This window comes from Acinonyx jubatus, chromosome C1, assembly GCF_027475565.1.
Source record: "Acinonyx jubatus isolate Ajub_Pintada_27869175 chromosome C1, VMU_Ajub_asm_v1.0, whole genome shotgun sequence".
In the NCBI taxonomy this organism is placed as follows: domain Eukaryota; kingdom Metazoa; phylum Chordata; class Mammalia; order Carnivora; family Felidae; genus Acinonyx; species Acinonyx jubatus.
Window position 1 is genome coordinate 51,999,853 of NC_069381.1, and position 14,072 is coordinate 52,013,924.

Below are 14,072 nucleotides of genomic sequence, written 5' to 3' on the forward strand. Positions count from 1 at the left end.
TTGGAAATCTCCTGTAATGCTTCTAACAGCCCATAAGTTACTTATATATTTAATATCACCCTTGTCTTTCTCCCCTCCCTTCTTTTTCTTTCCAGAAACAGAGTTGTCAGTCACTGCTGAGTTAGTGCCTACCTCATCATGGAACATTTCAAGTGAACTCGACAAAGGTACACAATGGGGATGCACTGGGGAGGAGGAGGGGGGAGGCGTGAAACTCCATTTTTAATCCTGGCATGGCCTTCTTTGAAATCAGCTGCTTTTTAGATCATTAGAAGGAGGTGGGGGCCAAAATAAACCCCTTGCTTACTTTGTGATTATTTAATGTTTGATTACTTGGAATTCTATGATTTCTGGAGAGGGTTTTTTTTTACTCTTTCCTTTCCCTTCTTCCTCTAAAATGTTCCATATGGTAAAAATGCTTCAAGATGTGAAATAGGGTTGTTACTGACCTTCCTGACATTGCATCTAGTGGATCTTATTTAGGGGATTTGATTCTGCCTGAGCCAGGATTGATCAGAGCTGTTTGCTGGGTGACCTTTTACAGTGAGTATTTGATGTGCTTGCAGGGTTCAGGGCAGAGTATTTGGAATGTTTGTAATTGCCTGTGCGTACAGATGGCAGCTTCCTGTGTGCACGTGGGGAACAGGTTCCTGCTATGAAGTTGTTGTAGTATTAATTAAGCTCCACCATATGCTAAGCTCTGGTTACTCGATAGAGACCCTGTGTTCTGGAATGGTAAATCAGGACACCTTCAAAGCCCCTGCAATGTGGCTCATCTTACCTTTCTAGCCATATTTCTCTTTAGCCCCCTTTATATCCTTTTATGCATCTCCAGCAAAATTTATATTTCTTCTTATATACCCTGTGCTTTTCTGCCTCTCTCCTTTTGCCTAAGCTATTCTTTCCATCTGAATCACCCCTTTTTTTCTTTGCCAGTGCCCATTTTCTCCCTTCTGCACGCCACAAATTACTTATCCTTCAAGACTGAAAACAACACATTCTATATTAGCCACAGTCTTATCTAATCCCTCAGCAGGAAGTGGCCTTTCTTTCTTTGGAACTCCCATAGACCTTTTCTCTGTTCTTAACATTTTCTGTGTTATATCATGGTGATTTATACACCTGTCTGTGTCATTCTTATGCCTGAAAGCTCCTTGTAAATAGGATTTCTATCTTATTCTCGTTCTTGTTCTTTTTTCTTTGTCTCCATTGCAAAATCTAACACAGACTCTTGTTCATAGGAATCCTCAATAAATGTGTGGAATGAGTGACAACTTAGGCCATATATGTGGATGGACACCTCTGTATATATATGTGCAAAACATGCAGCAAACTTATTCTACTTTACTTCAGGCATGATTCTAGGTTCTGGGATTATAGTGATAAAAGCTCAAAAATCATTGTCCTTTATGTCAGATGCCTTTTATAATCAGCTCTCTTTTGTCTGCTCATGTGTTCACTGTGAGTTGTATTTCCTCTCTGAAGAGAGAGAACCTTATAAAATAGTAATAGGCAAGGTTATTCTGAGCTGAGATCAAGAGTCAGATGCTTAACCAACTGAGTCAACCAGGTAACCCATATTCTGATGGTTATACTTTATTAGGCATTTTAGGGTGGCGGGATAAGGTGAAATATCTTTTCACTTTAAGTAGGAGGACATTTAGAATAATTTTCTATTGTTAAATTTACTTTGGACATTCTTTTTCTACTTTAGGATTGGAGCAGGGACTGTATATTATTCCCTTCCATGTCCTGCACTAGGCACAATGCCTAGGAGGCAATAGATTTTCAACAAATATTTTTACATTTTTTTAATGTAAAAGAAGACGTAAAACACACTAAATCTTAACTCACTACTCACTATGTGACAAGTACTGTGCAAGGTGCTTTCAAGAATGTGAACTTGGGGTGCCTGGCTGGCTCAGTCGGTAGAGCATCCAACTCTTGATATCAGGGTCATGAGTTGAAACCCCACATTGGGTGTGGAGCCTACTTAAAAACAACGTGAACTTAATCGGCAAGTTCTTTATGGCACCAACAGTAAAAATGATATCATTGTACACTACATGTTGTTGATCAGGTTCTAATTATGGCTATAAAAGAACATCAGTATCTGCTAAAAAGGCAGCAGAGCCACCAGTCAAGAATCTAGCTTGCCAGACTTTGAATTTCTACCAGACCAGGACTGTAATTAGCAGTGGTTGCCCTTCAAGAAAGTAGTGTCAATAGTAGTGAACCTACTTGCTACAAAGCTGGACTAAGGCAAACTTTTTGTGTGTTCAACATGAGTCTTCCAGAGGGCATGGATGGCTTTCCAGAGCTCCTTGGTATCATATTTCTCTAGAAGATAATTAGTATATGGTCTTTCATTCCCATTTAGAGTGAGAGAAAACTGATTAATTCTTTTATTCATCAGCCAAATCTTTTTTGCTTCCTACTCTGGTCTGGGCACTGTCTGAAAAATTAGTAGTGAAAGATGAATGAGACAAAGGTCTCTGTCCTCTGTGAACACAGAGTCAAGTGGAAAGGACTGGTATCTATATGTATAATCAAAGCCTTCTGGTCAATTTGATAGATTGAGCTGTCAAGGCACATTCCCCCCTGATTACAGAGAGATGCTGATGAAAATATACAATGTAAAAAAAAGATCATTGCCAGGCTGGCACACAAAACAGATAAACCTCCAAGTGCCAGAAGAGCAAACTCAATGGTAGAGCAATGATCAGCAAGAAGGAATTAAAAGATTTTATAAAAATATGGGCAATGAGTACGGTTCTTAGGGGCTAGAGTTTCAATACCCTTTGGGGATCAGAACTGAGGCCATAGGAAACCACCTCACTGCTTAAGCTGCTAGTGAGGACCAAGCATGCAAGAATGAGAATTCTGCTGAGGATATGTGTGGCAGTCCACAAACCACCCTGGGACATTGGGATCACTCACAGGAAATACAAGCCCCAACCTGTGCTGTATGGGGGTTGGGGGTTGAAGTTCTTCTCATGTAGTATACAAGCCACAAACCAAGAAGATAATGTAAAAACTTGGTCTGGAATTGACTAAACTCTGAGACCCTGACAGGGGACAACCTACAACCAGCTCACAAACTGTCTCACCATCACAGTACGTGTTCCGTTCCCACCAAAAACAAAAGTTCTAAAATCAAAACCACTAAATAAGACCGGCAAACTCCTACTGATGTTAAGTTTACTTTTAAAAATTATAGTACATGCAGGAGAAGAATAAAAGAAAGCCACCATTAGCAAGAGCCAGTAGACAAAACACATGGAAAAGCTCATACTTGGAAACTAAAGACAATAGACCAATTTGAGAGAGAATGTATGTTTAAAATATTTCATGGGAGGGGTGCCTGGGTGGCTCAGTTGGTTAAGCGTCCTACTCTTGATTTTGGCTCAGGTCATGATCTCAGTTGTGAGATCGAACCCCACTCCAGGCTCAGCACAAAGTGTGGAGCCTGCTTCAGATTCTCTCTTTCTCTCTCTCTCTCTCTGCCCCTCCCCTGCTTGTTCTCTCCCTCTCTCAAAATAAATAAACGTTAAAAAAAAGTTTCATGGGAGGGGAGCTTGAGTGGTGCTCAGTCGGTTAAAGTTGTGACTTTTGATTTCAGCTCAAGATCTCACAGTTCTTGAGTTTGAGCCCTGCATCAGGCTCTGCACTGACAGCTCAGAACCTGCTTGGGATTCTCTTCCCCTCTCTCTCTCCCTTTCTCTGTGCCCCTTCTCCACTCATGATCGATCTCTCTCTCCCTCCCTCTCTCTCTCTCTCTCTCTCTCAAAATAAATAAACATTTAAAAAATGTTTCATTGGGGGGGCACCTGGGTGGCTTAGTCGGTTGAGCGTCTGACTTCAGCTCAGGTCATGATCCCACAGTTTGTGAGTTGGAGCCCCACATCAGGTTCTGTGCTGACCACTTGTCAGAGCCTGGAGCCTGCTTCAGATTCTGTGTCTCCATCTCTCTCTGCCCCTCCCCTGCTCATGCTTTGTCTCACTCTGTTTCTCAAAAATAAATAAATGTAAAAAAATTTTTTTTAAAGTTTCATGGGGAACTTTATACATATGTACATACATAAAATTTTTTGTGGAGATGAGGAAATAGAAGCCATAGGTCAAGTACAAGATAGTATGATTTTTAAAAGTAGATTTTAAAATAACTATGTAGAAATTCTGGAATTGAAAAATAGAGTTATAGAAATTACAAGTTCATCAAGTGGGTTAAACAGTGGATGCATTCAGCTGAAGAGGGAAATAGTGAACTGGAAGACAGATTTGAGATAATATGGCAGTTAAGAGAACAAACTCTGGGACGGAGGTAACTAAGTTTGAATCCTGTATCTGCTACCTACACTCTATGTGACTCTGAGCAAGCCACTCAACCGATCTGTGCTTTGGTCTTCTCATTTGTAAGATGAGATAATAAAGGGTAATGACTTCATATGGTTGTTGTGAAAGTTGACCTGGCTAGCAAATCTGATAAACTAATTGGAGAGTAAGAAGTAACAGCTGGTTTTGGTTAATATGATTATTACTTTGGGCTTTATAGTAAAAAAAAATCATAGGTACTTTGGCAGGCTTGTAGGGAAAGCATATTTTAGAGATTTTAGATCTTGTTCAACCAGCCCACACCCGTTCTGGCCTTCCATATGTGAATGTTCACCCACACCAGCACCACACTTCTTAGCTTGATGATCAAGGTTCTCCATGGGCTTACCTCTGCTGATTCCTCTCACCTATCCCTACCCCCGTACTTTAAATACTTATCTTTTTTTAAAGTTTTTTATTATTTATTTTGGGAGAGAGCCAAGGGGAGGGGCAGAGAGAGGAGAGAATCGCAAGTGGGTTCTGCGCTGTCAGCACGGAGCTCAATGCAGGGCTCAAACCCTGAACTGCGAGATCATGACCTGAGCCAAAATCAAGAGTTGAAGAGTCGGACACTCAACCAACTAAGCTACCCAGGGCCCTACTTTATACTCCACTTATTTCAACAGCCTGCTTCTAATTCCCTAAATATCTGTCTCTACTTCAGTCTCTGCACCTTTGTTCATGCAGTTTCTTCTGACTGGATTGCCTCTAACCTCATTCTCCTCTTAAGCATTCCCTCACCCCCTTTTTCCCACAGGGCTTCTAATGGGCATAGTGCTGAATAAGATAGGCTATATCCCTACTTTGCTGGACCTTGTATTCTAGAGAGAGAGATGATGAATGAATGCTTTCATCAGTCTCATCGACCATGCCATCAACAGTGCCCCTGAATGCTTCATATATGGGCTACCATATCACCCCATGTCTATCTTGATCACAGTCCTTACCATGCTGTATTGAAATTATCTATTTCGTGCCTGCCTTTTTTAAAGTCAGGGGCTCTCTTATCTATTGGCATGTTCTTATTGCCCAACGCAATGTATGGTATGCAGTAGGAAACATGATTCTAAATTGTTTGGGTTCATATCTCAGCTATGTCAATTCATAGCTGCTGCAGGTGAATACCTACTGTGTGTGAGGCACTTGCTAATAAGCATGTTGCATGCATCATTTGAATTCATACCACCTTGTATGGTAGAAGAGAAAGGCAACTGAGGCTTATCAGGCTTAAAGGAGTTGGCTGAAGGGCACCCGTGGTGAGTGGGAGTGCCAGGATTTCCACCAAAGCCTCTAGGCCAAGTCCAGGGATCCATGTTCAGCATGGCAGCTGGTTACACTGTCTCCTATGCATTCATATCCCCTCCTCCTGTGGGGTAAGTTTCATCACATGCAGAAGCAGTAAAATAAACCCCATCATTTGATATTCTTTAATGTCTTTCTCTTCACCCAGCTGCTCTGTTCCACCTATCAACTCCACCCTGGTTCCCCGGCCTCACTCAGGTCCTGTTTTTCTGTTAAATGAGTCCAGTCAGTGGCATTAAACAGTTACCTGTTTATCCTTTCCAACAGGAAATGAAATTTAAAAGAGACAAGGCCACCCGGGAAGAGCCGTTGAAAGCTACTATTGATGGGGCAGGGGGGTAATTTCTGAAACAAATGCTTTAGAACCAAGTACCTTCTAAAATAAATGGATCTACAGGGGCCCAACCTCAGCTTCCCTAGGGGGGGTTTGGGATGGGGTGTGATGAGGGCCTCTTTCCCCTTCTTCCATTTTCAGTCACATGAGGTCTCAGAGGTTCTCTGTAGAAAGCCAAATGTTTCTTTTGGAGAAAGGACTGGAAATTGCACCCGTAGGTAGCAGAAAGGGAGGGAGCCTCCTACTTAAAAAAATACTGAGGCCTGCTTCCAACTGTAAATAGTTCTCTGTGCTGACAGACTAGATTTGGGGGTATTTTTGTCCTGGTTTGCTTTTTTAAATGGAGACCTGGCTTTCTCTACTACCTTAAAGCTTTACACATAGTAGGGAAGTATACAGTGTGGTTCTTATGAGCATGAGCTCTGGAGTTACTAGGACTCTGAGCTTTGTTTTGCTCACCTCTGGAGTGGGGGCATTTGTATCCATCACCTAAGACTTTTCCTGGCCAACAGACACATCTATGGGCCACACTTGTGTGTTGCGCCAAGGGCATCTGTTTGCATGGTCATAATAGACAGATGGATACATGCTGGCCTCGGTCCCTTAGCCCACCTCTTCCCTGAGAGCTTGACTGTAAAGAAATGTGACCAGGTTCTCTGGTTCAGGAGTGATTGCTTCCTCTTGTCCCCTTTTTCTGTTACTGGATTTATCTGTGGCACTTAGAGAGTCTATTTAAATGATAGTGACTGGCCTGTAGTTTGGACCTTAGTTCACAGCTAGCTCAAATGAGGTAGCTGCATGCTTTTCTTATGCTCCTGATTGTATGGATTTGGAGCAGTGGCAGCGGGTGAAGAACAATGTAAGGATGAACTGGATCAGGAGTGTTAGTACTTGGCAGGCTCAAGAACAGTCCCCCTAGGACTGGGGTCTCTGAGAGCTTATGTCCCATCTTCAGAACTGGTAGTTGGTTGGAAAAATTCCTCGTGGAATCCCTAGGGTGGCTCTGCAATGTTTAAGAGGCCTCAATTCAGCAGGTGTCAGCCTTGTTGGGCAGGAAGACCGTCCTCTGCCCATTGAGGTCTTTCTAGCTGGACTTAGAATCAAATTAACATGAGACAGATTAACAGGAGAAAATCAAATTTAATAGGTGTAATCCACACAGACATGAGATTCTAAAGACAATGAGGCAACATGAAGCTTATAGAAGCTAAGGAGAGGGGTAGGGCCTAAGGATACAAAAAGGAGGAAGGCCATTGTGCAGGAAGGTGAAAGGAGATGTTTAGAAAAACAAGATTGCCCTATTATGCAGATAAGTTTCTTAGGTAAAGGGGAGTCTCTGTTAGTAGCTCTCTTCCTGTTGCAGGCTGTCTTCTCCAGTGTAAATTTAAGCAGTTGAGGATCAGAAAGAGAGGTTTTCCCACATCTGCTGGGTTTTGATTACCTTTAACTCAAAATAATGTCCATGCCACAGTGGCCCATCTTGGGGCAGCCTATTCTTGGCTCCTACAGCCTTAAGCAACATCTTCCTAATACTGATGGTAGCATTTTCTTCAAAGAACAGATATCATCTTGCCAAAATCAGTAACAGAAACACTTGGAGCCTCTGGAACCTCATATGGAAAATGGGAGAAGAGGCATCAACCCCAAAGGTCCTAAGAGCTTAAGAAGTATGAAGCCCCATCGCCCTCTCCAGTACAGATGGGCGCTTGTTTCTGGTAGTTCTTGTGCTTTCCACTCCTCCTCCTTATGCCCAAGGGGAGGGAAGTATAATATGGGAAAGAACACGTGACAAGGAACCTAGAATCTGGTCCCAGTTCAAGTCTGCCAACAGGTCAGCGATCTGTCGAGTAAGCTCTGGACCTCAGTGTTCTCATCTGTAAAAAGGGAGGTATCCACCCTCGTTCTGGCTGCCTTACCCATTATGAGGCCCCAGTGTTGCATGGTCTAGAACAGTTGTCAGTAGACACCTGTGGCTATTTGAATAGTTGAAATGTGACCAATCCAAAATGAGATAGATGTAGTATAAGTGGAAAACACTCAGTGGATTTCAAAGGCTTGGCATGATAAAAGACCTTAAGATATCTTATTAATAATTTTCATACTGACTACACATTAAAATGATAAATATTCGTGTATTGAACTAAGTGAAATATATTGTAAAATTAATTTTACCTAATCCTTTTTATTGTGGCTACTAGACAATTTAAAATTACACATGATCTTCCTTGGGTAGCTTGTGTTATATTTCCATTCAAAGGTGCTGCTCTAATGAAAAAACAGTTGAAATCTTAGGTAAATATCTAAGCCTGTGTTTCCTCCTTATAGCATGAAGAGATGTTCTATTATCCAGTCCAGATTTAAAATTCTCGGAACTACTTTTCATGAAAAGAAATTTTTCTAAAAGTGATTCTGGATGTGTATATACTACTTTAAAATATCTAAGTGTAAGGGGTTATTGTTACCAATTATAATCTGATCATTAACTTAAAAAAAAAAAAGGCAATATTTTGAGTAAGGTCCCTTTTGTGGAGAAAAACTTTCAAATTAGAAGCCTGAAGCACAGGACTGGGTACTCAGTCGGTTGAGCGTCCGACTTCAGCTCAGATCATGATCTCACAGTTCGTGGGTTCAAGCCCCAAGTTGGGATCTGTGCTGACAGCTCAGAGCCTGGAGCCAGCTTCAGATCCTGTGTCTCCCACTCTCTCTGTCCCTCCCCCACTCGCGCTCTGTCTCTCTGTCTCTCTCTCTCTCAAAAGTAAATAAACATTAAAAAAATTAAAAAAAGAAGTCCGAAGCACAAAGGGATTATACTTCTATAATTACATAAAGGACAGGGGCAGTTCCCAGAGCAGCTCAGGAAATTGCAGCTTTGGGGCAGTAGTTGGGCAGATTCAAACAGGGCCCTGAGGATCGATCCATCATTGCCTCTCTCTCTTTCAAACTCCACCTTGCACTGCTCTCCCATGCCCACTATGCACCAGATGCACTCGCTTCCTTTAGGTTTCTCCAGCAAGCCAAGCTCTTTTCTTGACCAGGAGCATTTGACATGCTGTTCCTTCTACCCAGAATCCTCTTCCTTTTTTCAGATCTTGGGCACAATTGTCATCCACTCAGATAAGCTCTTCCTGACCATACAAAGCTAGTCTCAACCATGAGTTTCCTTTTCTGTAATAGCGGTTAATTAAAAAAAAAAATCTGTTCTAGGCCTGGAAGCAGTGAGAAGAATATCTTCTTGATAGGAAAGTAGGGGGCTGCTTGCCAGCTCTGCTGGGTCTGCTTTGTCCCTTGCTAACTAACTATCCCTTGTTAGTTAGGTCCCTTCACCTAGAACCCAGGATGGGAGCATGTGACATGAAATCAGTTCCCCTCCAAACAAGCTGTGCTCTCCAGGACTCTTGTTAATCTGTTTTACTTGATAAGTCTATTTTTTTCAGTGAAGGAACCTCCAAAACGAGGCCTATGGAATTCTGTCATAAAATACAGGGAAAATGCCCCTTTATGGTCAATTTTGCTTCTGCAAATCCTGCTCAAAGGGGAGGGGCTGCCGGTGGGCACCACCACAGGAGCAGAAGGGTAGCCTTACCACTCAGGGGTCTTTCCAGCTCCAGCTCTTGGTGCCAGAGCTTAGGATTGTTATGCCCAGAATTCGTGATCCCCAAAGACCACTAGGGAGCCGAGTCCGATGCAAAAGCAAAGAGCCTTTATTCGAGCTAGCTCGAGCTCAATCCCCTACCTGCACCGACGCAGCGGTGAGATACCAGGGAAAGAGAGCGAGTTTCAAAAGGACAAAGGTTTTATTGGGGCCTGGGGGCAGTTGGTGAGGTAATGGCTATGGCCTCGGCCGATTGGCTGGGGAAGGGTCCTGGGGAAGGGTCCGAGTCCTGTTAGGCAGGTGAGGGGGGGTTACTCAAGGGGAGGAGGTGTGGTCAAGGTGAAGGACACAGAACAAGATGGAGTCGGCTGGCGTAGGCCCGCCCTTTCAAGGATGTCCCACAAAAGACCAGCTTGGCTGTGAGAGGAGAACAGAGCTCCCTGCTCCCAGCAACTACAGCCCAGTTGAAGAAGAGGAACAATCAAACAAGCTTGGAAATGTTTATGCTCCTGTTTTTACCATTTAGAATTGGGATAGAGATGAATCTACCTCCTATCATGGGTCTCAGATTCCTTACTCCCTTGGTACCACTTGCAGTAGTTGCTGGCTAAGACCGGGCACACTCTTGGACGCATAATAATCAGGAGGCAGCAGAGAAAGAGTTTCTTGATTTGCTCAGGCCATCCTTTTCCTTGCCAGCATGTCTTTTAGTTTGGATTCAAACCTGCCTGCTAAGGGAACCTACTCTTCACCCACTTCAGAGATGGTATTGGAGTTTGGTCTCAGGGTTCTTCTAGAAATTTGTGGACTGAGGTCCTGTTCGAAGAGATCATAGGCCTTTCTAGTCCTGGGCCTATGGCTTTGGTCAAGCTTTGCTCAAAAACTCATAGGGACTTCTAGACTTAGAGGCCTTTTGGCTAAGGGCAGGAGAAGGATGATCATAGAAAGTGCTTTGCCATCTGGCTCCTGCCTCAGCTCCCACAGATCCTGACCCTCTGCTCCTGCTTGCTGTGTTGTAGAACCAAACCAGTAATTGTTTCCCACCTTATTTCAGGACTCTGTGAAAATTTTGGTGCTTGCTATGATGAGAGTACCCTTCTCAAGCTTTTGTCATCCCTGTAAACCCCATTCAGACCTCACCTCTTCAAAGAAGGCTTTCCTGACATCATAGGTGACCATGCCTTACTCCGTGGGGGACGTGGGGAAGCCCCCCACACTGCTGGGTGATGCTTATTTTCATGTTTTTCCTCTCCTTCCCTTCTTCCTCATGCAAGAAATACTCAATAAGCATCTTCTTCATTTTAACAAGAGGATCTTCTTTGGAATGTCCTCATGAATCTTCCATTTTTATCAGAAGGGCCAGCTAGGAGGAGCATTGTGGAGAGTGGGGGCAGCAGAACAGCTTGCCAGGAATCTTGAGACAGCAGTTATGTCTTATTTATGTGTCCCTGTAGCTCCGACTCTAGTACAGGTGTTTGAATACATAGAGAAATAAACAAGTGAGTAGTGGAAAACAGAACACCAAAGTTGAAAGGTACTTTAGAATCATTGTTTGCAAACTTTGGTGGGCATCAGAATCACCTGGGAAGACCCAGGTTCACTGAAGCAGAGGAAACCCTAATCCTCTGTATCTTCACCAACTTCCTGGGTGATTCTGATGCCCACCAAAGCCTGAGAACTGCTGATAGAGCAGTAGCTCTTAGCCTAAGCTGTAATTGTAATTATCTGGGGAGTTTTAAGAGTTATTAATGTCAGGGTCTGTCCCTCACCCCAATTCTAATTTCCTTGTTCTATACAGTCTGTACTTGAAAAGTTTCCCAGGTGATCCTAGCTTGCAACAAAGTTTGAGGACCAGTGATTTCAAGTTCTTCCAGGCTAATCTGCACCGTAGTTGGCTTCTTCCATAACGTTCTCTAACAAGTGATTTATCCATGTGCAGAAGCTTGGAACTTTCTCCACTTCTGTCCTTAATTTTCTGAGGTGGCATAGAGAAGAACTGGGTTTGGAGGAAGAAGTCCTTGGTGTATAATTTAAACTCTGTGGCTAACTCAGGTTCTTGAAAATTGAGCTTTGGTTAAATGGGGTGTAAATGGAGAGAATACCCGTCTTCCACTATTTTGAATACCGAATGTAATGACATGTCAAAGGGCTGAGCTCAAGTCCCTGCCCTGTTAAATAAATAGATAAATAGATAGATACTAATACTGAAAACATTTTTAAATGTCTGAATGGGTTGGCATAACTCCATCATTTCTTCTCTATGGCCTTCAGGAGTAATACCTCCCTGCCCCCATCTACTGAGGGCTTTTCATCTGCCATAAGTCATGTTAAGAGACTTACATGCATTGTCACACTTAATCCTCATAATAATTCTAAGAGATAGTGTGTCCATTTTGCAGATGGGGGAGAAAAAAAAGCCTTTGAGAAGTGTCATGGGCTGAATGGTGCCCCCCACCCCCACAAGATATGTCCGTGTCCTAATTACCAGAACCTATGAGTTTTACCTTATCTGGAAAAAGGGTGTTTGTAGATGTAAATTAAGGATTTTGAGAAGAAATTATCTTGCATTATTTGGGTTGGCCCTAGATACCTGCAAGTGTTTTCATAAGATAAAGGCAGAAGGAGATTTCATACAGACCCACAGAGCAGAGGGTGATGTGAAGACTGGAGAGGCAGCCACAAGCCCAGGAATGCTGGGGGGGCCCGGAAACTGGAAGAGGCAAGGAATGGATTTCTTCCCAGAGCCCCTAGGGGGATCATGGTCCTGTCTGATTTTGGACTTCTAGCCTCAGAACTGAGAGTGAATACATTTCTGCTTTTTTAAGCCACAAAGTTTGTAGTAATTTGTTACAGCAACATCAGGAAACTGATAAAAAGCAATTTCAGCAATTTGCCCAAAGTCGTAAAGCCAGGAAGCCAGAATTCAAACCCATGTCCTTGACCAGTATACTATATGGCCTCTAACTAAATTGGAATTTGTAATAAAATTCCTTAGATTCGTTTACTCAGCAAATGGTTATTGGTTATTGGTTATTGGTTATTGGTTCAAAGCCTGTACTGGGGGCTGAAGATGTACTAGTGAACAAGACAGAAACAGTCTGTAATTTAGTGGAAGAGAGACTTCAACAGTGAATTTCACATATACTAAAAATAATTTCATTTTAGCAGTGAGAGATGCTTTAAAGGAGAAGTATGAAAACACACCTACATAAAAACAGCCTGTTACCCTGGAGCAAAGGATTTTCACATCCTCCCTGCCTAGGCCCTACTAATAGCCACCTGAGGTAGGAGTCAGTCCTTCGTCTTCTCTGGCTTGTCTCCTGGGAACTACCATGCCTCTATCTCTGTTTTAGCCCTCCTGAGCTTGCAGGAGAAGTTAGTCCCCAAACAGGGCAAGTCCCTCGTTGGGATAAGGACCCACAACAGGAGGAAGGCAGTGAGGCCTTCAGCAGGCAGTGAGCTCTGCAATCCATTACAGACATCATTATGAGGCAGTGGAGTGTAGGGAAACTGTTTTTAGACAAGGTTGGAAAATTTTGCATTCCTGTGCCAAGCAAGATTTCCTGTAGGGCTATGAGAAGCTCACTAATCATCTCTTTAGTTCCAAGCAATATTACTTCAGGGCAGTTCCTGTCAAGGCCTTATGCTTAAATATCTCTTTGCCTGGGTTTATTCCATCAAATGCTTCATTTGCTTTGAAAAAAGCTCCGAGACTTAGCTGGTCCAGCAGCTTAGGGAGTACAACTCACCACATGCCTTGGAGGGCTCCTCGCTCTGCCCCCAATTGTTGCAACTAAGACGAACTTATTTTCTGTTTTCTGCATATGATTCCATTTTATGTGGGCCCGAAGTCAGACCTGACCAACTCCAGCCACTGGAATATGCTTATGCAGAATGCAGAATGACTTGCAAGAATTTTCCATCCATGGCCGTTGTCTTCTGAACTCAGCTGAGTTTTCCCAGAGATCCTGCCCAGATCTCTAATGTCCAAATTTTCCCCAACATTTATATTCACTCATTCACTCCACAGATACTTATTGAGTGCAGCTGTGTGCTGGGCACTGCTCTAAAGCTACAGTGGTAGAAACACAAAATTCCTCTTCTTTGAACTTCACATTATGGTAGAGTTAGCAAATCTCTGTGTGGGAAATACTATCACAGCTAACACTTCCTGAATGCCTGTTCTGTCCTTCGTGCCATACTAGACACTTGAATCACAACATCATCCCATTACAAAAAACTTTTAATGTTTATTTTTGAGAGACAGAGACAGAGTGCAAGTGGGGGAGGGGCAGAGAGAGAGAGGGAGACACAGAATCTGAAGCAGGCTCCAGGCTCTGAGCTGTCAGCACAGAGCCCGACACGGAGCTTGAACTCACAAACTGTGAGATCATGACCTGAGCCGAAGTCAGATGCTTAACTGACTGAGCCGCCTGGGCGCCCCAACATCATCGCATTTAATCTACCATA

The 14,072-nt window shown here is 43.1% G+C and overlaps 1 protein-coding gene across 2 annotated transcripts in view; it reads left to right on the forward strand.

Annotated features, from left to right (window-relative positions):
* Nucleotides 1-14,072, forward strand: part of ROR1 (receptor tyrosine kinase like orphan receptor 1) — a 466,977-nt gene that overhangs the window by 297,826 nt on the left and 155,079 nt on the right. For both annotated transcript variants that reach the window (XM_053214186.1, XM_027058998.2), the window contains one exon: nt 96-167. Coding sequence is in view for 1 of the 2 variants with exons in the window: in XM_027058998.2 (XP_026914799.1) it covers nt 96-167 (72 nt within the window). In the remaining variant the exon portion in view is untranslated. The remainder of the gene's footprint in view (nt 1-95; nt 168-14,072) is intronic.